The following is a 26159-nucleotide window of genomic DNA, read 5'->3' as shown; positions in this document are numbered from 1 at the left end:
CAGCAATAAACATACCTATGTTTATATAAAATGTGTGCATATAAAATTTTTTCTATCATCTTACAAAATAGATAACTGTTAAAAGGAAAAAATGGTACATGTACAGTATTCTTTTTCTAAAACATTACTATCTTGATGTAACCCAGAGGATAAGTGTCTCCTGATTTTAACTGTCAGTGATTCCAATAGCTGTCCCTGTGGCCAATCACAGCACATGTGACTTGTGCAGGTCCAAATATTGGCTCCTTCCTCAAAGGAAGGATCTTCAGTACACATGCAGTGTTGGTTTAGGATAATTCTAAAGTCTCTGGCCACAGGGGTGTCACCCAAAGATTCTGAGATGCAGCAGTTTCTCTTTTGAATTAATGTATAGGTTCTTGAAGGAAGAATATCTATAGGACATCTTGAAAGAAGAGGTCGTAATGTTAAGTCTGAAAATCCTAATCTTATTTTAGTTCTTAGGTTCTAAATCATAGTTATTTAACAGTTAACATTTGACTTCAAATGCAAGCTCACATATTGAAGTCAAATAGCCTTGCAGAGGCCACATGGTTGGAAAATGGACCCTGACTTGGTATAGCTGGACTGATTATAAAGAGTTTATGTACAAGACCAAATATTTTCATGTTTTCCCATCATTTAGAGAATAGGTGACAACTATCTGTATTTTCGACATTAAAATTTTAGGTAACATAGAACTTAATTTTAAGACTTAAAATCTGTAAGTACTAGAATATATACAATCTAAGGTACTAAAAGAGTGTTCAGAGCTCAAAAGAATTCAAAGAAGGGGAAAAAAAGAATTTTAGTATCAACTGCTCAGTTACCACACAACTCTATAACACTGACCAAGACAACACAGTTATGATCTGAATGAGGACAGAGCTCCTACTCTCCTGAGATCCAACTTTCTTTCGGGTTATTAAGCTTGGTCTCAAAATCTAGAAATCGGTGTGGCCTTTTTGTTCACTTCTGTGGAAATGACTTTACCTTGGAGATAGACCTCCATGGGAACAGTTGGTGGGTGAAGTCAGGGGGCTGGTTCTGCTGCTGGTGTGTCTTGAAGGAGTCCGGCCAATTGTATTGCTCGGTGAGCCCTGGACAAAGGCAGAATATAAGCACCATTATTCAAGGAGTGTATGTAGACTATAGCCCCACTCTTTCCTTTACGTTTTAACTTATATGAAAACAAATGGTACAATCAGCATAATTTTTCTCTCCCCTCTCCTAGAATAACAAGGTCAATTTCAAGGACATATAAGCAAAAAAGTGCTTAACTTTTACAGGCATTCCTAGAGGACTGACAGTGGTTAAGCTAGAGTGTCATATGGTAACTGGGTATTTGCATTTTGCAATGTTAAAATGTAACAGTAACACAATAAATGAAAAACTAATCACAGTGTCTATAAGGAAAAAGTCACATTTAAATACCAGATCCTTTCACTTATTCATTTATATAATGCTTACATAGGAACTACAAACACAGCAGGATCAGACATGGCTTTATCCTTGAGAAGTTCATAATTTACCATAAAAGACCAAGAATAAAGGCTACTTGATTAGAGGAGATTCCAGAAACATACATGCAGAAACCACCAACCATGCTCCACTGCACTCACCACACTGGTGTTGCTAGAATTTTTGAGGTGGTTATGTAAGAGTTTTGTGGCACCATCTTGGAATGTTTTTGGCAAGGCACCAAGTAGCATTGTAAATTCAGGAGTGTTCAATTCAAAGAGAGAGATGAGCACAATTTGTGCGGCCTAGAAAAAGAAGGCATGACCAAGTTATGTGATGTACAATGAAGGAATTTTAAAGAAAAGACTTTTAAACATATCACCAATAACGGAACACCATTCACATACAAAAGAAAAAACAAAAAACATGTGGAAAAATGTAACAGCAATCATAGCCAGATTTTTATCTAGAAACATAAACCCTAGTCGAATTTTGACTCTTTGGCCTTGGATTTCTAAAGTAAAATGAATGATAAATTTTTGTAACGTTTCATTTGTGTCTGGTACCACAAAGAAGATGGTAAATAGCTAAATGAAGCAGTTGGAGGGGGGAACAAAAAAAAGACAGTTTAAGATATTCCGCACTCTTTAAAGTCAGAACTAGCCAGGATTCTGACCCTTGCCCAGAAAGAACAAGCTTCTAAATGAGCTGTGCTTGGTTATCGTGAGATACTGTTGTCTCCTAGTCCTTCCTCAGGTACCCTAGAGGATAGCACAGACCTGCTGTTATGAAACACTCTAAAGAAAGACAAAGTTGGAATATATCGCAAAAGCACCTATGTCTATATATACGAACCAGAGAGACAGAGTCTTTGGGAAGTCAGCAAAGTATTAGAAGGGACAAGTGCTCATTTGCTTTTTGGAAACCATTCTACTCATTATTGTGACAATATGCTGCAGCAAAATAGGAGAAAACATTTAGCTGAAATAACAACCAAATGAGTCCCAGCCATTCAAATAATGAGCTTTCAATAGTACTAAACAAACTGGGATTACACTACAAAGCCTCACAGAATTAATGCAGATTACCAGAATTTTGATTCAGAAAAACTACATCAAGGAATATTTCTGTTAATGCTAACCGGCATCTTTTATAAATAAATAAAAGGGCAAATGACAAATAGGAAAACACATTATAAAAAGTGATTTCCATTTATCTAATATTTTATTTATTTTTCCTTTATGTATTTATTTTTTTATAAAGATGATAATAAGATTGAAGTATTATGAATTTTTCACATAATATGAAAATGCTTGCTGGGAAATAAAGACGTTAAAATATTTCAATAACAAATCTACTATTTTGTGTTTGAAGGTGTGGATGATAATACCCAAATGTATTTAACCAAATTTAAAAACTAATGACAAACCTAAAAGTATCTCTAAAAAAAATTTTCTATTTTTAACATTTCCAAAGGTTTCCTTAAACATCACTGAGCAAGTAAATACTGTGTTGTTTTCCTTATATCTTAAATATAATTATTAGTAGTTTTTCCATTAAAATTAAAAGTGCCAATGTCCTTTTTTTTATTATTATTTTTTAAAATTTTATTATTTTTGTGTGAGTGTACCGTCAAATCAGATCTCACTGGTACAGGAGGACATTGTCCCTCCTTCCCCGGCAGAGCATCTGGTGGATTCGAACCATGCACCTCTGGGATTGTAGTTGCAGCTCCTTACCACTAGGCCACCAGAGCTCCCCTAAAAGTGCCAATGTCCTTTTAAGATGCAAGTTTAAAAGAAAACTAGCAATATGTGTATAAGGATCCAAGGGGCGGAGAGTCAAAATGGTGAGGTTGGGTAGGGGAGTAACAATCTGATGGATAGAGGGGGGGGTGGGTAAAGAAAAATGAGAAAGATTCGGTGTGAAAACCAATGTACACGAACTTTGTAAGTAAACCAGTATAAAATTAAAAATTTTATTTAAAAAGAAAAAAGATACAAGTTTAAAAATGGATCAATAATGCTAAGATAGAAGTTTCTACATTTTTAATATTTTCAATAAACCATTATCTGAAACGATTTCACCACAAGTTTAATGTACTGTTGACATTATTTGATTTGTGTATGGTTAAATTTTACTTAAACACAACAAATTCAGAAAATCATGCAAAGTAGTCTATGTATTTAAAAATATCTTACTGAAAACAATCTAAGCTCTCCTCCTGGACTTTGGAGGACAAGATTCTTAAGGCAAAATTTCAGACTGCCTTTTTGCATAGCTTCTGGAAATTTATTGTGGCAGATCTTTGTTTTCTCGCCCTATCTTTAGTCCCCAACAGACTGACACTACATACCCCCAATGTCTTAGTGTTCACAGCTGTTCAAATTACTGGAACCTCCTAAGAGGTGGGCTCACCCAGATGTGTAGTTTTATAAAGGACTGTTATAACAAAAAAAAAAATCTTACTGAATGTCAGAAAGGTGCATGCACTTTTAAAAAAAAATTTCTTATTAATGTCAATTAAAATTTAGAGACCCTGGATTTCCATTTATTCACTGTTGTACTTTTCTCCCCTCCCGACCCCCCCGCCCCAGTAACTACCCTCTTGGAAAAGTAAAAGAAAAATTCTTTCATTGTTTTACAGTCCCTCCCCCCCAGGTCCACTCCACGATGCAGCCTTTGCTCTGGACTCCTGTCATCACAAAATACCTAATAACGTATCCCTTTTAAACAGTTTTCTCCCTCACCTGTTTCAATGCAGTATACATTACTGAACTCATCTTTCTCAGTCTCCCCCTAACCGCGAGGTCAGTCCTGTTTTACAACAGTGGCACCATGCAGTATTTGTCCTTTTGTGACTAAGATACTTCACTCAGCATAATGTCCTCTGTGGTCACCCATTTTGAACAATATTGCATGAGTTCCTTGTTTTTCAATGCAGTGTAGTATTACATTGTGTGAATATACCACAGCTTCTCTATCCATTCGTTTGCTGATGGGCACTTAGGTTGTTTCCAACTCCTTGCTATTGTGAACAAAGCCGCCATAAACATGGGTATGCATATATCTGCTTGAGTGGCAGTTATGGCCTCTTTGGGGTATATTCCCAGTAGTGAAATTGCTGGGTCAAATGGTATCTCTATTTGCAACTTTTGGAGAAAGTGCCATACTGCCTTTCACAGTGGTTGCACCATTTTACACTTTCACCAACAGTGAGTAAGGGTTCCAGTTTCTCCACAACCTCACCAGCATTTGCTGCTTGCTGTTCTGGTAGATTTTGCTATTCTGACTAGGGTGGGATGATATCTCATAATTGTATGCACTTTCTTGGCTGGTTGTCTTTTTATTTTCTCTTTCCAAGTTTTAAATATGTTATCCCATTGCTTTCCTGCCTGAATTATTTCTACTTAGAAATCAGAGCTTTATTTTGTTGATGTCTTCTGTAGATGACTCTTCGTTTTTCCTGAGCTTCTTTCAGTATTCATCGTCTTTTATGTTAGACATGTGATTAGGATATGTATGTCACATACATTATTCCTCATGATGTTGTCCCACATAGATCTTATGCTTTCTTCAGACTGTTTTCTTTCGAGTGTTCCTCTGATTAGTATTGAGTGTGTCTTCCAATTCTTGTTTCATTTCTTTGATTCTACTCTTTATCCTTCCAATGCATTATTTATTTACTATAATTTTAGTCTTAGTATTTTTTCACATAAGGAAGCATTTGAGGTTTAATATGAAATCATAAATAAAATTTTTATCAATACAAATCCACATCTAGTCAAAACACCACAAAGGACAAAGTAAAAAAATAAAACCTATTGGCAGGTAGATAAACTCAAAGGCATCAACTCTCTTTCTATCCTCCCTAGTCACTGTCCAGATTTCTGATGCATAGCAAGTACTGGTAAAGACCATGGCCTGTATCAGGTGCACCTTAGTCTCAAGACTGACACCGTTGTTTCTCATTATCTTGGAGAGTTCTCTGACAGCAGACTTTTCAAATGCAATTTGTCTTTTAATTTTCTGGCTGCTGGTACCAAGAGTGCTGATTGGAGACCCAAGCAAACTGAAGCTGTCAGCAATCTCAATCTTTTCACCACCTATCATGATGCTGCCAATTGGCCCACTGATGAGAATCTTTGTTTTGACGTTGAGCTTCAATACATATTGAAGGCTGCAATCCTTAACCTTCTGCAGCATGCGCTTTAGGTACCCCTCAGTTTCAGCAAGCAGGGTTGTGTCACCTGTTTAACCCAGACTGTTGATGAGTCTACCTTCAATCCCGATGCCACACTTCTCCTCATAGATCCTAGCCTCCTGAATAATCTGTTCTGCATACAGATTGAAAAGATATGGAGATAAGACACATCCTTGATGCACAACCTTCCCAATTTTGAACCATGCAGTGTTTCCTTGCTCTGTTCTGACGACTGCTTTCCTGGTCCAAGTATAAGTTTTGCGGAAGCACAATCAAATGTTCTGGGATTCCCATTCTTCTCAAAGTCAGCCAGTTTGTTGTGATCCACACAGTCAAATGCCTTTACATAGTCAATGAAACACAGAGAGACATTCCTCTAGAACTCTCTGCTTTCAGCCAAGATCCATGTGGCATTAGGTTTAATAACCCTAGTGCCACGGCCTCTTCTAAATCCAGCCTGCACTTCAGGCAGCTCTGTGTTTAATGTGCTGTTCCAGTAATTTTTGGATGAGCTGTGGGAGGATCAAGACTATCATCCAGGAAGAACGCAAAAGGTCATTACAAAGACGAAGAAACTCTTCATATTGCATTGGAGTGCCGAGAAGCCAAAGCAAAGGGAAGAAATCAAGATATTAAGGAGCTGAACAGAGATTTTAGAGGACAGCAAGGGAAGACAAAGTAAAGTATTACAACGAAATGTGCAAGGAGCTGAAGTCAGAAAATGAAAAGGCCCGAACTTGCTCAGCATTTCTTAAGCTCAAGGAACTGAAGAACAAATTCAAACCTCAAGTTGGAATACTTAAGGATGCTTTGGGCCCAATATGAAATGATTCGGGAAGCAATAAAAGATGGAAAGAGTATACATAGTCTTTGTACAAAAGGAATTGGTGGACACAGAAGAATTTCATGAAACAACATATGAACAAGAGCCTGTAGTGATGAAGGAGGAAGTTCAAGCTGCTCTGAAAGAACTGGCAAAAAACAAGACCCCAGGAATGATGGCATACCGGTTGATTTCAACAAACAGATGCTGCCCTGGATGTGCTCACCACGTTGTGCCAAGAAATCTGGAGGACAACCACCTGGCCTACTGACTGGCAGGTATATGTAGTAGGACACAACTGTGTCTTGTTCATTAGAAAGTCTTTTACAAAATAATCATCTGAGACCAACAGAAGATCAAGCTTCAACATTGTTCCGCATGATGGGTTACTTTAGCATCTCCTCCAGTTTTAGCCAATGACCTTTATTATGGCTAATTAACTGGCACCTCCTTGAGATGCCTTATCACATGTGCTCTGTTGACCTTGTCCACGACCCCTATTACCAACTCACCCATCAGCTGCAGCACTTCTTCTGTTGTTGTTCCCTATATACTTCTTTTAGGCTGTGCAACTTTGATTTCATACTTCCCAGATCAATTTGATGATTTCTGCTTTCTAATAATTTCTTTATTGGCTCTTCATCTGTATATGAAATAAAACAAAATCCTCTTCTTTCGTTTGTTTTGTATCCATAGGAAGGTAAATATTTTCAATCTATCCCAAAGCACCAAAATATTCTTTAATTTGCTCTTCAGAAATATATGGGCTCAATCTACCTATAAAATCCTTTTTTGGGGGGTTCTTGCCATTTTATTTTTTTGTTTCTATTAATATTTATTAAATGTGTGTCTCATGCCAGCCATTTTATACAGGTTATTAATTTCACTGTCCCAACAATTCCACAACGGTTCCTTCCATTTTAAAGCTTTAGCTTTTCTGGGGTCTATCAATTTGTCATCCAGTTTGTGTTTTTTTCAGTTCCAAAACCTTATCAACATTAGCAGCATCAATTCCCTTGACTGTTTCGTGGCTGGATCTGTTTTCGTTGTGCAGTTGACCACCTCTCCAAATTCAGAGAGTCAGGTCTTGCTTGCTTGTATCCTAGCTTAAGCTTCCACTGACCATCTTGCCACCATCCTGCTGACTCTTGCTGGAGCTGATCTTGGAGCCCTCTGTAAACTCTTCTATGCTGCTCAACTTGTTCATATCCTCTACCGTGGTGGCGCTAACGGGAGGATGGTCCTCTATGCTGCTGGATTCATCCATGTCCTCCACTGTGGTGGTGCTGGCGGGAGGGTGGTGCTGCGGCAGAGTTGCAGCAGCAGACTAGTCTTAATGTTTTGAATTTCATCTTGATGCTTTGCATTGATTCTAATTTTCTATTTCTTATTATATTTCTGATTTTGCATAGTTGTTTATTAATTATTCTCTATTTTCTGGGTTTTTCGCAATCTGTAAGAAGATATTTAAATAACATTCTTTCCAGTTCCTTATCAGAAAGTTCCAATAGCCTTTGTCTTCTTCTGTACTTTGGTGACTTTTTTTGTTCCATTTTCTCCTGGCTTCTTTGCTATTTTGAGGTTATCATTTAGTTGCCTCCCAGACACTGATGTCCTGTCATCTTTATAGGTGGAGATGAGAGGTCTGATCTGGAAGGATCTGTCCCTGGTTAGGGAACCCAACCTGTCATGGTTTCTCCTGACCTCACAAGAGACTCAAGCAGTCCACCTGGCTAGGGACTATGCCTCTGCCTGTCTAGGCAGTGGGTGTGAAGTAACGATCACTGCCGAACTCAAATCCTCATGGTGCTGTCCTTGAAATATGAGTGTGACACAGCACAATCTGCTAGTTTCTTGAACGAGACCATGAGTTTAGCCTTGCAAGCTTCCAGTGCCAAACAAACAATGGGGTGAGAGTCTGGCATCAGGTAGAGCCAAGAAAAAAAGCTAAGGAACATTGCCAGCCATGTGTCCTGTGGCCGAGGAAAGTCACTATCCCCATCTCTACGAGGGCAAGAGGAACAGAAAGCAGTATTTCATGTGTCCATCAGCTAGCCACTGGTGTGGACACTCCGCAGACCTGGGATTCCTGGGCAGAGACAGGTGTGCCAAGGAAGTCTTTGTGTTCCACCTGGCTTCTCATTCTGTTTTTGCCTTCAGTTCTTTTTTCTTCTTGGCATTCCAGGACTTGATTTGGGTGGGAAAGGTGGAGGGACAGCACAGGAGAGGAAGACCTCAGACAAGATGGACTGACATGGTAACTGGGGGAATGGAGGGAGGTGTGTCACAGAATGGCTCAGGATAGGCAGGCTTCAGAGCTATTATTATACATAAGGTTGCTATGAGCAGCAGGTGACTCAATGGCACAGAGCAACAACAAAAGTCCTCTAGATTCATCCATGTATGCAGACTGTTTTCTCAAGAGTCAAGAACATTACACAGTCAGACAACATCCCAAAGCTGTGTGGAATTCTTCTAATGGAAAAACCTAAGGCAACTTAAGAATCAAACAACAACTTAAAAGGAAATGAGTCTCAAGCTTTTCCTGCAGTGGAATTTGGGGGTGAAAAGTACAATACTGCAGATGAAACATAAAGCAAATGCACAGCTGTCAAATCTATTATGACTCACAGCAACCCTAGAACAGAGCAAAACTGTTCCATAGGGTTCCCATGGCTGCAGTCTTTAGACACTGACTGTCACATCTTTCTCCATGAAGTGGCTGGTAGATGTGAACTGCTGACTTTTGGGTCAGCAGTTGAGACTTTAACCACCAGGCTGCCAGAACAATTCTGGACACACCTTATAGTAGTAAAGAATTCTTCCTAACAGATCAAAGAGAAATAAAGCTTGGACAAGTACTCTGGCGTTGATCCGAGAAAGCAGAGAGAAGAAAAGCAGAGTTTTCTTCTTAAATAACGATTGTTGCTTCCTTTAGACTGTCACTAATGTGCCAAACAAAATTGACAGGAATGTTCCACAATCTTCAATTATTCTTTATTTAGCATTTCTCTTTTACTATTGTATTAAAAGATGGTAGGTAATCTAGCACCATTATGCCTTGGAAAGAGTGTACCAGAGTCCTCTCTAGAAGCAAGGAAAGCAAAGCTTCACCTCTCATATTCTGGACATGTTGCTAGGAGGGGTTATTCCTTGGAAAGGGACATCATGTTTGAAATGGTGAAGGGTCAGTGGAAGAGAAGACATTCAACAAGATGGGCTGACACGGTGACTTCAGCAATGAATTCAAGTATATCAGAGATGATGAGGATGGTACAAGACAGGACAGGATTCAGGTCTGTTGTTTATAGGGATGCTAGGTGTCATGCTCGACTGGACAACAATTACAACAACAAGGCTAGGCAGTCAAGAACTGTGGCAACAAGGTTAGGACTCCACCAGCAGTCTAGATGTCTTGTAATTCAGTACCCAGTGAAATGGTCTAAAGTAACATTAACATCAGTCAGAAGCGTATGTGTGTGAGACGGACCCAATAAGAAACGGAACAAAATCTAGGTTTTACTCTCTCCTGGTTAATCTGAAGCCTCTCAAATCCCTATGAAAATCGGAATTACTGTCCCAGACCTGGCATGGAGTCAAGCAGTACTCACAAGGACAAACTGTGAGAAGGTGGTGCAGTCTGGGGAAGGAGGTGCAGTCTAGGGAAGGAGCTGCAAATCAGTGAACAAGCTATCTGAACTAAAGCTATGAAGTCTGGGCATTCAGATAATACAAAGCAGTAAAAAAAAAAATGAAGACCATTAAAAATAGTAAATAATTTATATTAGATAATCCTGTAGCTCATCTCTTTGAACTCTATTAGGAGGGAGAGAAGCCATCTATATCCCCAGACTCTGAATCCAAAAGTTAACAGTATTTGCAAAGAAAAAACAAAAATTTCAGAAATCCTCAAAGAGCAAAATTTGAATTTGCTGTACACAACGATGAATCCATGCAGATGAAGGGATGGGTAGCCATACTCTGCTTTAGTCCTTTGCTTTCTCAATGATCCTTGTTATAGTATTATTTGTCTCAGGTTTTAATCATGTGCTACTTGTGATGTGAAAACCCCTTGCTGCTATGAAAAAAACAGGAGATAGGATGCAACCCTGGCACACAGTTATCCTAATCTTGAACCATGCAGAGTTTCTTTGCTCTGTTCTGATGACTGCTTCCTGGTCCAAGCATAAGTTTCACATGAGCACAGTCAAGTCGTTCTAGGATTTCTATTCTTCTCAGAGTCAGCCACAGTTTGTAGTGATCCACACAGTCAATGAAACACAAACAGACATTTCTCTAGTACTCTTTGCTTTCATCCACGATCCATCTAACATTAGATATAATATCCCTAGTGCCACAGCCTCTTCTAAACCCAGCTTGCACATTGGCACTTCTCTGCTGATTTATTGTTCCACTCGTTTTTGGATAATTTTCAGCAGGATCTTGTTTGTGAAGTCAATGATACTGTTCGATAATTGCTGCACTCTGTCAGATCACCTTTTTTTGGAATAGGAGTAAATATGGGTCTCCTCTAGTCAGCTGGACAGATGGCTGTCCTCCAGATTTCTTGGCACAACCTGATGAGTGTCACAGGGCAGTGTCTGTTTGCTGTCATCTGGTATGCCATCAATTCCTGGGGCCCTGTTTTTTGCCAACTCGATTCAGAGCAACTTTCTCCTTCATCACCACTGTCTCTTGATCATATGTTGTTTCACGAAATGAGGTGGAATGTGGCATCAGGACTGGAGGAAGACTCATTAACAACATGTGTTATGCACATGACACAACTCTGCTTGGTGAAACTGAGGAAGACCTGAGGTGTTTGCTGCAGAAGGTCAATGATTGTTGCCTTGATTATGGATTGAAGCTCAATATGAAGAAAGATTCTCACCACTGGACCAATTCAATTCGCAGCATCATGACAGACAGAGACGAGCTTGTTATTGTTAACAACTTTAGTTTCCTTGGTTCCACAATCAGCATGCTTAGTACCAGCAACCAGAAAATGAAAAGATGAAGGGGAGCTCTGGTGGCCTAGTGGCAAGGAGCTGCAGCAACTACAATCCCAGAGGCGCACGGTTTGAATCCACCAGATGCTCTGCCGGGGAAGGAGGGACAATCTCCTCCTGTACCAGTCAGATCTGATTTGATAGTACACTCACACAAAAATAATAATTAAAAAAAAGAAAAGAAAAGAAAATGAAAAGACGAATTGCATTAGGAAAATCTACTATTAGGGACTTCTTCAGAGAGCTTAAGAGCAATGATGTCAGTTAGTTTAGAAACTAAGGTGCACCTGACCCAAGCCATGGCCTTAGCAATTACTTTCTAGGCATAAGAAAGTTGGACAATGACTAAAGATGATAGAAGAACAACCCATGCCTTAGAGCTGTGGTGCTGGAGAAGAGTACTAAACATGCCATGGACTGCCAGAAGAACAAACAGGTCTGTCCTGGAGAGGTTAAAACCAGGCAGCTCCTTGGAGACAAGAATTTTGATGCTCTGTCTCATGTTGTCTCATGCTGGGCATGTTGCCAGGAGAAACCAGCCCTTGGAGAAGAACATTGTGCTTGGAAGGATGGAGGGACAGCATAAGAGAGGAAGGCCCTGAATGTGATGGATTGACACAGTGACTGGGGTAATGAGGGTAGGTGTGTTGGAAACGAAATTGGCTCAAGATAGAGCAGGGTTCAGCGCTGGATCGCTATGAGTCGCAAGGGGCTTGATAGAACATAACAACTATGAAACAAATGGCTCTCAGAAATCAAGTAAATGGTCAAAGCGATTCCTCAAACACAAATCATTGTTATTTAGATAATATTTTTAGGTATTATAAGTAATCTTACTAAAAATTCAAAACTCACTGCCTTTGAGTAAAGTCCATTCCCATTCATAAGGACCCTTGACTGTGTCTTTGAGGCTATAAATCTATATTTTTAAATAAAATTTAAAAATTATTTTTATTTTATACTGGTTTACTTACCAAGTTCATGTATATTGTTTTTCACACCAGATCTTACCATTTTCCTTAGCCATCCCTGCATCCACCCATCAAATTGTGTGACCCTATGATTAGCCCCCTGCCTATCCTCACCCCTCTGCTTCTACCCTCCCCCACTTGGATACTGATACATGGTTAACTAGCTGTCTGTTTCTATAATCGTCTATACAGTATTTGTCCTTATGGGACTGAGTTAGTTCACTTAGCATCATGAGCTTCAGCCCCTCCTAACTCAGGAAGTGATTTTCAAAAATCATTGCTCCTGTGTGCTGTGTAGTATTCCTTCTTATGAATGTACCATAATTTCTCTATCCATCTGATTGTGGTTGGGCATTTGGCCTGTTTCCATGTTCTTGAAATGGTGGATAATGCTGCTAATGAACACTGATGTCCATTTATGTGAGGTGAAATTTTTTAACAAGAGTTCTGGTGAATTTGAACTATTAGAGAAGCGTGGACTTTTGGTTAGTAGGACAATAAATGATGCCATAAGAGCTCCTGACAAGTAATCCAAAAAAGACTTAAGCTATAGGAGGAGGTGACTGTGTTGTTTGCATGAACACCAGAATATCTTATCTATGGACTTATCTACATCCACAGATTTTGGTATCTGCAGTGCCCTGTATACTGCATGATGACAGTATTTACATTTGGAAATGCACCAAAAGTGCTCATTATGATGTGCAATCACACTTTTCCCCTAAGACCAAAAAGCAAAGGGTAAACTGACAGAAATGGCTATAGATTAAGAGTATGGGACAGAAGAAATAAAATGAAGGTTCGTGTTTATTCCCAAATAAACTAAAACCAAATATGTTTAGCCAGAACACAGAACAAAGAAATCTAGCTTTTAAAAGTAGGAAAAGGTATTTAGCTTTTATGAAAAAGAAAAGAACAAAGGCAATACCTCAAACTCAAGCTTAAAAATAATTTAACTGAGAAGAAAATGAAAATAATAGCAATAAAACATTAGCTTTTGTTTGTTATATGCTTATGATAGAAACTAAGTAAACAATTTGCATGTATTAATGATTACAACAGTTTTAATAATTAAAAATAAGTAGCCTGTGCTCTTTACAAAGAGTTCTACCGGCGGAGTGGATTACATGCTGGGCTGCTAACTGGAAGATTGTCTGTCTGAACCCACCAACTGCTGGTCAGAGAAAGCTGAGGCAGGTGCTTCTGTAAAGACATACAACCTTGAAATCCTATGGAGGTGGTTCTACTCCATCCTATAAGTTGCTATTAATGAAAATCAAGTTAGCAGCAATGGGTTTGATCTGGGAAATTTTTGTTGTCTTGGTCCTCTTTACAACTTTATACACATCTTAACACAATTTCACAATAAAATAACAAGTATTTTTCTTAAAATAAAAGACAAGGGAGCTCTGATGGCTTGGTGGTAAGGAACTGTGCTGCCAACCCAAAGGCAAGGAGCTCGAATCTACCAGCTGCTGCTCCATGGGAGAATGACAGACAATATGCTTCAGTGTGATTTACTCCCCCTAAAAACTAGATGAGGTGCAGCAGCAAAGTCTTGTTTCCACAGGACAGTATGGACACATTTGGGTGTGATGGCTACTAAGCAGTCACATTAATTCTGACCCCCGCCTAAGAAAGTTTGTAATTCTACCTTAAGTGTCTTGGACGTACCTTTCTCACATCTGAGCTCTTTGGTTCTGTTGTCCAGGTAATGATTCTAGATACAGCAAGTCTTGTCTCACTAGAGTTTATAAAATCGGTCGGATCCATTTGCCTGGCCAGAGATTCAATGTATTTTAGGATTGCAACTTTGACCTGCAAGAGCCAATAATTATAAACAGTAAGTACACTTTATGATTCTTTCAATAAAATTTCTAAGAAGGGGTTTCCACACAGATATACAGCTATACAAAATATGATATGACTGCTGAGTAAATAGGGACTGGTATGCAGCTCCATTCCCTTCGCTTTCAGATCTCACACCTGTCTCTGACCATTGGTGCTCTGCCCATTCTCCTGCCATGAGAGATTCCCATTGTAGGAGTCTACGTGGGAAGATGGCATTTTCCAGTTCTGCAACTAACTGGGAGGGTAACTGCAACTCTGCAATTAGTTCTTCACACACAGATGAGGCACTTTGTGCCAAGAATTAATAGGAATAAAACGGATTTTCTACTTTATCATTTCCTTAGACTCTTCAACTGGTTTTAATACCAGAGAAAAAAAGAGTATTATTTATCTGATCCCTCTCAAAACTTCAGTGTAAGCATCAAGTAACAAGTGATAAAGAAGATCTACGTCAGATTAACTCACATCTCTCAAATTTTGTCTTCTTATTTTAGGTATGATTACAACTTAATATTTAACAATTAATTACCAAAGGCCATGAGGATATGGAACAACTAGAACTCTTGTACAATGTTGGTAGAAATATACTATCATACAACCATTCTGGAAGTTTCTAGTAAAGCTACATATAGGCTCATCCTATGAATACTACCACTTGTTATTTAATCAAGAGAAATACTAATATGTTCATAAAGATTTTTGCAAGAAAGCTCACAGCATCTTTATCTATAAAAGCCAAACAGTGATGTATAAATAAATGAACTTTAAGCTAATCTGAGTGCTGAAAAGTTGAATTATAATGACAAATTGTTTACCAACCTTAAGATTTGGAGTTTGAGTTTGATCCACAATAAATCTCATCAAAATGTTAAATTGCTGATCAAATGGAAAAGAATCCCTAAGTATTAAAAAAAAAGATACATCTATTAGAGAAGAATGCAAAAATATATAAACAAAAATATTTTGAACGTTTTGTAACTTCTGTAAATTTTTATTTGTTCACATTTTTAATATAGCGTTTTAACTTAGAAATATTAAACTTGCAAAAATTAAAATGTTTAAATTTAAACTACAAAGCACATACTAAATATGCTTCATTTTTATTGTTGTGTATTGTTGAGTTAGAAACAACCCCTAGCTGACCCTCCAGCAGATTTTCAGAGGCAGTTAATTGCACAGGAGAATGCTCATCCTTCTTCTATGGAGCAGCTGGTGGATTTGAACTGTGTCTTCTTGGGATTGTAGAGCAGTTTCTTACCACTTGGCCACCACAGCTCCAAAACATGTTTTAAGTATATTATTTTAAGAATTCAGACCAATTAATAAACCAAAATAGATATCCCCCCCGACCCTTTAAAGGTTTTTGCACTTTCTTTCCAATTACCCTTCTGACTAATGCTTACATCAAAACACCTTCAATTTAAAAATGCTATTTTTATGTCTCAACTAGGTGTTCAGAGCTGACTCTTTTAGGTATATTATCTTCCTTAGCTCCAGCGTGGCCATTGCTTATTAATTTTACACAATAACTACCATAAAAGTGCTTGTCTGCAAAGAACAATTCCCTATCCAGCTACAGAAGACACAGAGGTCTCAAGTCCTAGAAGTCTTTTCTCTTACCTCATTTCTTACCTGTTAATGATCCCGTTTTTGTAGTCATTTAACATTTTTAATCCAATTAAGCAAACCTAAAAGGCTCTTGACTAATGGAAGTGAGTGCTTACTCTCTCAAAATGCTGTAATTATTAATTGTTATAAATTAAATTGTGCTTCCAACCTCAACATGTATTGAAATCTTACCCATACACCTATGGTTGTAATTCTGTTTGGAAATGGTTTGTTTGTTGTTGTTGTTTTTTCATATTAATTGGGTCACATCTGGTAATATGGGTTCTAAATCTAGTCACTTGAGGTATAAAAAGGGCACAAAGATATGCACACATGAGAAAACAGGTATTGTATGAGTTTTCTTTTAAATCAAGGAACCAAGATATGCTTGAGACTATGCATAAAGGAGCACTGGTGTTTAGAAGGAGCTGGCTGCCAGGCCAGAGGCAAATGGTTTGAATGCACTTGTGGGACAAAGACGGGCAATCTCCTTCCATGTGTTTTCCTGCTTCTGAAAATCATCTGGAGAGTCAGTTGTGGGTCAGTTTGATTTGACAACAAACAACATGTGTAAAAAAGTCAATGCTTTGGAATTTGAGCCTCCAAAACTATCAAGTAAAATTCTCTTTCGTAAAATTCTCTTTCTTTAAAGGCATTCAATTTGTAGTTAGTCATTCACATTGTATTAATGGTACAGCCAAGACACTGTTTTGAGGTAACACTGGACGAAACACAGCCTACTTCTGCACCATCTTCACTTCTGCTACTGTTTGAGCCCTCTGTTGCAGCCACTGGGCTCCACTGTGCAATCCATCTCACTGAGGCTGTGCTCTTTTTCACCACCTTCCTACCTCACGAAGCAAGTCTACTTCCAGGAACCAGTACCCTCCTGACAGATAGCATGCTCAACGTACATGAAACAGTCTCTCTATCCTCATGTCTAAGAAGCATTCTGGTTACATTTCTTCCAAGACACTATGATTAGTTTAAAACTGTATACTGAAACCGATATGGATAATGAGGATATGACTTCTATACTAAGAGACAAGATGATATAATAAAATCATCAATTACAGTGGAGGTTAAAGGATTGAATGATTTCTCTGGATTGTGTTTTCTGTAAAATTTTCTCTACCTATAGTTAATTCTATAGATATAAAAGTTTATAGTCTATAAAATTTTAATTAATTTTAATAAAAGAAGCAGGAATGCAAGTTTCAGTCTATAAAATAAAGCAATCAGTACCTACCTCAGATTAATCTGAAAAGTAAAATAATTTCAAAGAAAAATATATGTTGTGTATGTTAGGTACTAGCATGCTGTATTGTTTTTAAGTGCCGTCAAGTAGAGTGCACCTCAAAGTGCCTCTATGTAGAACAGCTCAGAACCCTGCTCCATCCTGAGCCGACCTCATCATCCCCAACATTCCCATCCTCATTACCCCAGTCACTGGGTCAATCCATCTCATTCAAGGTCTTCCTCTTTAGTGCTTATCATATTAGGATAACTGAAAAAACCCCCAGTATATTTGACTAAACAGAATTCCATTTATACGCAGGAAGCTCTGAGGACCATTAGTAGAAATTAAGCATACTCTAGTGTTCATGTATACTCTAGTGTTCATAGTTGAATCAGTCCTTGGTTTCTTTACTGATGCAGTTAAGTGACTCAGACTGACTGTAAATTAAGACAAGGATTGAAATACCATATGCAAAATGCCCGACTCTCTTCTGTATCAAGGGATAGATGACAAATACACTTAATTTAACTGGCATGTTCAATTCAGAAATGTGACCTGTTTCTAGGCACAAACCAAAGAAAGAAACTGTAGAGGATTAAAAGGTCTATCACTGCCAGAAGTGAACTCATCACTGATAAACACAGAACACAGACGCCTACAGAGCTACACATCTCAGCTGTTGAGAAAAAGGTGGCAATAATGTGAACACCTTAGGGTGTTGAAATCAAATCTACTGAAATTAAAATTCTTAAGAGAGGCATCCAAAAAACCAATAAGGTACAATTTGTTTTCTTAACCACCAGTTCAGGAACATAGCCTTAATATCACCATACCTTAAAATCTGAAACAGATCTTACTTCAAACTTAACCCACTGCCACTGAATCATGGCAAACATCTGTCAAGGTTCTGAAGCGGGGCGGCTGCTTTATTCTCCTGGACAGTGGCAAGTGAATTAAAGCTGTCAACTTCAATTAGCAGTCCAACACTCAACAAACTATGCTATTAGGGCCCCTTGAGAAGATTCCTACCATTTATAAGCTTGCTAAATGTGACCTGCAACACAAATCTGGCTCGTACATTTCATTTTGCTTTTACAGTAACACGGAAAATTTCAACTATATTGCCCAAATCCACACTTGTGACCTTTCCTGGAAAGCCTGGTACCATGGGCCCCACTCCAACATGGCAACACAGGCTGTGGCTCTGAAGCACACCAGAACCTTCTTTTATTCACTTTTCTTAGTCATGGCAGCTGGATCAGCCTAGGGCCTTCAATCAAGCCTAGGATAAATGTTTATAAATCCATTAGCACTTGGTATAGAGAAAAATATCTTAATTTCAATAAGCATTATCATTTCAAGGGGTGATGGAATCTGAAAGTCTTAAGTAGTTCAACAGAAATGAGAAAGAAAATTCCTTTGGGTATCTAAATTTCACAGCACTGTAATTACACAGATCCATAGGGCTAGTGGGAAAAAAAAAAAAAAGAGTTCACAGTGTAGAACACCAATATGCTCTCAAACCTGGGTTCAAATTTTGACTCTGTTTTATTATGTGCTTAGATGAATGACATTTATGTCTATGCCTCAACTTTCTCATCTACAAAATGCACAATATGAAAGAATCTAAGTACAGAATTGTAAAGACTGATTTAACACAAAATGTTTCACAACAGACACTTTCATCTGATATAATTATTAATATTAAAGTGTACACGAATTAAAGGGAACATTACATGTACAATAAGGATGCTGGATTTTTCTTGGTTGCTGAAAGAAGGCTGTAAGATTAAGGGACTGTGGGTAGAAACCAAATAATCTCGGTTCTTCCAGACTATACTTTGGCCTCTAAGCTCTGAGAAACTCGGTGGCCTGCTCCAAGTCTCAGCTTGCTCTCATCTCTATAAACCGGCAGGAGATTAAGCCACGGATTCTAACATTTCATTCAACTGGTAGGTTAGAAATTTTGTTTAACCTAAATGAGACAGAAAATAGGACTCTTAAAAATCTTTGTATGCTTTAGCCCTGAAGAGATCATTCCTATTTTGGGGTGGCTGGGCCACGTTAACAAACATGTCAGGAGCCTGGGAAACAAGACAGCAGTTACTTGAGTGGGCAGACAGAAATTACATGGAACAAAAGATAATGCATCTGGCATACTCTGGGCATGTTGCAAGGAGGGACTGGTCCTTGGAGAGGGACATCATGTTTGGGAGAGTGGAGCGATTGTGCAGGAGAGGAAGACCCTTGATGAGATGGTTCGATTCTGTGAGTGGAGTGGTGGGAATGAGTGCATTTGAGACAGCGAGGTTGGCAAAGGATAGAATGACGTTTAGGGCTCTTACACATAGGGTTGCTATGAGTCGCAAGCAACTCGATGGCACATAACAATAACAACATAACGTGAAAATGGTCTCCTTAAAGAATTACCTCGTTATATCTAGAGCCTTCTGAACTTTGGCTTGCACAGATCCAAGTAAATCTGCTCCCATTTTCTTCAATAATTGTGTGAGAAGAACAAAAAGCCAGTCTTGTAGGTCATCCTTATGAATTATTATAAAATCAACCAGTGTCTCCAAAAACATGCTGAAAACCTAGAAAAATGACACAGATAAAAGCCATACATTTCACATATTCAATTAACAATTCCTTCCAATGTTTATAAAAATGAAAAGGCTGATGTTCTTTTCTTTTTAGTAATATTTTACTGAGTTTTTGGTGAAAGTTTATGCCTCCCACTTGACAATTTCCACATAAATTGTTCAGTGACGTTAGCTACATTTATAGTCAACATTCTTATACTGTGTTTCCACTTCTCTACCTTTCTGCTTATTATCTCGTCTTTGATTCTGAGTTATTGTTAAACTTTAGGTTTCATATAGAGGGCTCCGTCAAGCAGGGCACTGATCTTACAGGATGGTACTCCTGCTATATGCCAGAGTCAGAAATGACTCATAGTTGAGCCTCCTGCAGGTTTTCAGAGACTGTAACCTGCAGGAGAGGAGACTGCCCATGTATCTTTCTCAGAGCTGCTGGTGGATTCAAACCTCCTACATTTCAGCTGGTAGTGAAATTCTTTACCCACTCGGCCACCAAAGTTCCCTAATTTTATAGGTGGTATCCTTTATTTTGTGTTCCATTCTGCTATTTCACTAAATAGGCCACCTTAGGATGCGCTCAGCCCTAATTGTATAGCATGCTTGAGGGCAAGAGGCTCTGAGACTACTCTAGCTTTACTGTTTTACATTGTCTAACATTTTTATTTTAAGTTCTCCATATTTTTCTCCCATTCCACCTGGTACAAAGTACAGGAACCCCAATCAGAATGGGTCCCTGGTGGCAGCCAGGCACCATTTAGTCCTTCTGAGTAGATGAAGCTATTTTGCACAGACTCCTAATCCTCACATTATAACTGTTCACATTAAGAAGGTGTAGGAACTAAAGGAAATAGACAAAAACGGATTGAAACTTACTCTCTGTTGTGAAATCCACCGCAAAGCAGGCCATGCAACAAAACAAATTCAATGTTAGTCTACAGTGAATTAATACCTATTTCATGCAGTTTCTGAAAAAATATGATAAACTGATAAAATAATAGCCTCTTCTTTCTCAGAAAGTGGTTATGTGCTGTTCCACCAACTGTGATCTCTGTGATGTCCTGTTCTGGTGCAGTGGGTCACTGTGAATTTTATGGGCTGTAATTTGTTAAGGAAGCCTACTGACAGGCTGCTCTTCTCTTTCAGAGTGGACAGTAAGCCTTTAGGCTAGCAATCTGGCACTTTACTGATGCACCATCACGGCTCCTTTCTCTCACTTGAACTCATAGCTCTAGTGGGGGTTAGCAGAGGCTTTAAACTGCATGGGAGGAGACCACCTCTTTCTCCCAACACCGTTTGAATCCACTGGTGGATCTGAACCTCCTCAGAGATGGCACCTTTAGGTTAATATCACAACTCCCTATGGATTACACCACCAGGGTTCCCTAGCCCTCACTGCCCTCTTCTATAATAATAATAATAATAAAATAATAATAATAACCACACCCAACCATTTTCAATTTTTTTTTTTTTAAATTGTGTACCATAGAATCAGATCTGACTGGCACAGGAAGAGACTGCCCCTCTTTCTCCAGCGGAGCATCTGGTGGATTCAAACTGCGTGCCTTGCCACTAGGCCACCAAAACTCCCTACCAAACCATTTTTAAATGTCATAATTCTCTTAATATTAATTTATTAACAAGTATTCAACAAGTAGTTATCAGAAAAACTATGCATTATTCTGAGTGTAACTTTTCATTGAGGAAGCTCTTTTTGCATATGCTATCTTGGGTATTTATCAACACTAGGTAATCATGGCTTATGGAAAAGTACTGACAGCTCCTATTTTCCTCATATCTACTGGAGCACAGCTCCAAAACATTTTCAGAGAGGTAAGTAATATGTTAATAAGACTTAGTCTACTGAAACATACTTGCTTAATTCTAGCACAGTCACTATTTAACACCAGGGATCTCTTGTGAGACAACTTAGAAGAAAGTAAATGAGCCCCAGCTGTGGGATTCCTGGTTTGCTCACAGGCAGGTAGCAAATATTAACTAAACTGAGACCTCCAAACTCACTGTACAAGAGCCTTCTGATGAAAACAAATTTCCTCCTTTATCCTCAAATTCTGGTTCTGAATCCGCAATCTAGAGGTGACAGGTAATAGAAATTCCATCAATGTCCAAAACCATCTAATATCCCTATGTTGCTAATCTTACTAATCTTATTATATTTATACTTAGTCTTACAACTTACTTAAAAGTTCTGAAAATTTTATCTTAGGATATCTACGTGGTCTTTAAACTCTTCCTAGAGCTTATTAATGTTAACCTTTCTGTGAGGTTGTTACCATGTTTTAACACATACTTTAAGACCACTGCTGAGTGATAATTAACACTGCTGAGGGAAACCCCTGCTTTTATTCTCTAAGCTTCCACATACTTCAAAACTCATTGTCATTGAGTGAGAACCAACTTACAGCTGACCCTCCAGCAGGTATCTGGAGGCTATAAATCACATAGGAGTCGTGTCTGTCTTTCTCCCTCAGCACCACTGGTGGAGCTGAACCTCTGCGTTAGCAGTGCAATACCCTCCAGACCAAGTTTCCACAAACACCTCAAAAGGCAGGAGCCATGTATCATCTCCTATGTCTCTAAACTAGAGCAGGTAGTCAGTAAATGGAAAATGCTTGGATGAAAAGATGCCTGACAATTCAGGGACAATTCCTACTGGGAATAAAGAAGCCAGCAACTGGCTAGACTAACAACTACTAGGTTTTATCTCCTAGCATGATCTGGAAGACATTATGCACTAGGAAAACAGTAGTATAAGAGAGTTCATTCTTCATGTTAAGCATTTAAGATTTGCTTGCTGATTTCTCTGTTTTAATTTATTTCCTTTCTCTACTTTTCACCTTACCTTGTACTCCTCACAGCCTTATTTTCTGTCTCTAAAATCAACTAACAGCCTTCCAGGATCCTCCTCCTAAACAACAGTATATATTTAAAATCAGACTTCAAAAAAACTTTTGTCAAGCATTCCTCTCTCAGCACCACTCCTAAAAAAAAAGGTGGGCTTTGTTCAGATGGGAATCCCTTGCCAAAAAAGGCAGTTCCAGACACAGTGTTCCTCTGACCCTGGGCGGTAAAGGGTCAACTATGTGACTACTTCCTTTAGATCTAATAAGTACCAGGGACAGGAGAATTCCATTTAGAGGAGTAATTCAACCTGGCTCTTTAACAAATGAATATATGCTTCAATTTTTCTATCCTGTCCTATGTGACAAAGTCCATTACTAGCTACAAATAAACACACATTTTATTTTCATGACTGCAACTTAAAATAGAATTTTACATACTCATGCCTAGTATAGTATTTGATTAATAGCAATCGTGTAAAAATATTTGTTGATTAAATTAAAGATTATATCTAGGTGTTTTCACAGTAATTCTTAATCAAAGGCCCATATTAACATGAAATTATGAATGCTTGACTTGAACAAAAAATGCATTTTTAAAATATAGAACATGCAATATTGTTGAACTTATAGTTAAAGTTTTAAGGTCTGAAGTGCACTGTGCTCACTCTTGGGTAGTCCACAATTCACAAAGCATGCAGCCAGGTTAAGACACCATTCCCAGACTCACCTTGCTGTGAGGGTCAGCAAACATCCGCGTGAAGATCTCACACAATCTTTTCAGTTCTACTCGACTAGTGGAAATAAAACAAAAATAAAGCAAGTTAAGTTTACATAAAAAGTATAATAAACTGAACTACAATTCACTACACTTTTGCTCTTTAATGGGACTGACATTGGGGCTGGGGGGAGACTGAGAAAGACAGGATAAAGTATGTATATTGCATTGAAACAGATGAGGGAGAAAACTGTTTTAAAGGGATATAAGATTAGGTATTATTGTCTTGACAGGAGTCTGGAACGAAGGCCGAAGGCTGCATAGTGGAGTGGACTTGAGGGGAGGGATTGTATAAGAATGAAATAATTTTTCTTTTACTTTTCAAAGAGAAGAGCAAACTGTGGCAAAGTTGGGCAGGGAGAAAATCCAAACTCTCTGGAAACTTTCATTAAAATTAATTAAAAAAGAAAGAAAGTAGGTGGTGGGAGTAAAGAGAGAAAAAAAAATCCTTTGGTTTTAGTCAACCTTGCATGCTTTACGTACTTATAGAACTAAGTTTTTTCTAAGTGGATTATTTATGGTGACATTACACAGGAATATGAGACCACAGCAAGCTCCCCCATCTGGAAGTGAATGGCAATGAGATGGCTCAGATTGCATTTACCTCACCAACAGTCTCTCTTCTACTTTTCATAGCTAAAAGGCAATGAAATGAACTAGGAAAAAAGCATGTGTTTTAGCATCAGATAGAATTAAATCTCAGTTTTGGTACAGATAAAATGAAACAAAACAAAAACCACATGCTTGAAAATCCAATCTCCTCACTGGTCAAAAAGAGTAAAGAGCAAGAGCAAAGAGTCTCTTGAACAACTGCAATACTTTGCTTTCAAGGCATTTCTCTAGATTATCAGAGATGACCTTACATTTTAAGAAAGCAAACAATAAAATCTTTCTTGGCATCTTCACGATGAGGAGCAAGAATTACTGCAGCAGGATGTAGTCAGATTAGAATCCTTGGGAAACACAATTTTCAGTTTGGGTATTAACTAAAAGGTTGGTGGTTCAAATCCACCGACAAGTACAACAGAAAAAAAGTCTGGCCATCTGCTCTGTAAATCACACAGCTCAAAAAACTCTGTGAATCAAAAACTATGAGATACCATCTCACTACAGCAACAACAGCAAAGTTCAACAGGGCAGCAAACAACAAATGATGTTGAGGTTGTGGAGTGACTGCAAGTCGTATTCACTGCTAGTGGGAATGTAAAATGGTATAGTCAGTACAGAACGTAGGTCTGGCGCTTTTTCAAAAAGTTGGAAACAGAAATACCAACTGACCCAGCAATTCCACTACTAGGAATATACTAACTATAAAGATCAGAGTCATGATTCAAACAGAAGTATGCACATCTATATTCATTGTTGTGTTAGTCATATGAGCAAAGGACAGAAGTGACCCAAGTGCCATCAATAGACAAATGGATAGAAAAATGATGATACATTCACATAATCAAGTATTACACAGCACTGAAAAACGAAATAGTAAAACATTACACAACATAGGGGAGCCTGGAAGACACTATGCTGAGTAAAGTATCTCAGTCACGAAAGGACAAATGCTGCCCAATACTGCTATTATAAAATAGGACAGACAAAGGAGGCTATGAGGAGATACTGGGAAAAGAGTAGATAGATAATGAACACTTCATTGGAACAGATGAGGGGAAGAACTGCCCAAAAGGAATATATGATCTGGCATTTTATGTATGGCAACAATCTGGAACAAGGAGTGGCATCGCAAGTTGGACTGGACTGAGAAGAAAATATGCAACAATGAATTTAAAAATATGTGTATTTTAAAAAAATCAAATAAAAACCTTTATGGAGCTTAGTTCTACTCTGTAACAGATGGAGTCACTGTGAGCGAGAATTAACCTGAAAGCAATGTGCAGTCAGACAGACTGAAAAGACAAAGTCTGATCATTCGAAGTCATTTGTCAAAGGTCACTGAGGTTTACAGGGAGGACTTAGATCTGCGATAGTCACCTGTATCCAGTCTCTAATTTTTTTTTATCTTAAAAAAATAAAACGAAAAACCCTAAGGTGACTGTTGATGTGTGCCAACCTTTACCTGACTGTCTAGCAGGTTTTCAGATGCAGTAAAACTGTCCATCTTCCTCCCATGGACCAGCTGGTAGACTTGAACCTACCTTCCATATATTCTAAACTGTCTACTTTTTTATAATTAATATGCCTATAATTAAGATTAATCTTATAATCAGTGATAGTTTAGTATTACCATTTCTGCTAAGAAGGATATAAAATGTGTTAATCTATGATGTCTTAGAATATGGTGAAATATAGTCTAAATACATTTTCAATATGTATAAGGAATATTTATTTTAGAAAATATTTGAAATATAGCAACCAAAACCCTATCAATAATATTAGCACTAACAGTTATTTTTATAAATGATATGTATGGATATGAGTCGGAATCAACCCGTAGCTAACCCTCTGGCCAGTTTCCAGAGGCAGTAATCACATGGGAGGAGACTGCCCATCCTACTACCACAGAGCAGCTGGTGGCCTCAAACTGCATGTCTTTGGGACTGCAATGCAGCTTCTTGCCACATGACCACCAAAGCTCCTTTTCATTAAATATTCTTTGAAATCAATTTATAACCTAATCTCACAGCAGCAAAAAAAATTTTATTGTGATTAAGAGTCGAACTATGGAGTTAAAACTCTTGTTTCCAGCACTTAGCTGACTGTTGAACCTTGAGTAAATTCTTTAACCTCTGCATGCCTGTAAAATC

At 38.3% G+C, this 26159-nt stretch overlaps 1 protein-coding gene and 1 pseudogene across 2 annotated transcripts in view; both read right to left on the bottom strand.

The window, feature by feature from the left end:
• Positions 1–26159, bottom strand: part of CLASP1 (cytoplasmic linker associated protein 1) — a 346681-nt gene that overhangs the window by 54341 nt on the left and 266181 nt on the right. For both annotated transcript variants that reach the window (XM_006895129.1, XM_006895130.1), the window contains 7 exons: positions 23353–23416; positions 20638–20640; positions 19595–19758; positions 15136–15214; positions 14140–14283; positions 1620–1763; positions 991–1097 (listed from right to left, as the gene is read on the bottom strand). In XM_006895129.1, coding sequence (XP_006895191.1) covers positions 991–1097; positions 1620–1763; positions 14140–14283; positions 15136–15214; positions 19595–19758; positions 20638–20640; positions 23353–23416 — 705 coding nt within the window. The remainder of the gene's footprint in view (positions 1–990; positions 1098–1619; positions 1764–14139; positions 14284–15135; positions 15215–19594; positions 19759–20637; positions 20641–23352; positions 23417–26159) is intronic.
• LOC102871127 lies at positions 6922–7719 on the bottom strand (annotated as a pseudogene).

Source organism: Elephantulus edwardii, unplaced genomic scaffold (assembly GCF_000299155.1).
Source record: "Elephantulus edwardii isolate Elephantulus edwardi_28Jun2011 unplaced genomic scaffold, EleEdw1.0 scaffold00160, whole genome shotgun sequence".
Classification (NCBI taxonomy): Eukaryota; Metazoa; Chordata; class Mammalia; order Macroscelidea; family Macroscelididae; genus Elephantulus; species Elephantulus edwardii.
Note: the sequence above shows the minus strand (reverse complement) of the source record. Positions and strands in the feature narration are given on the sequence as shown.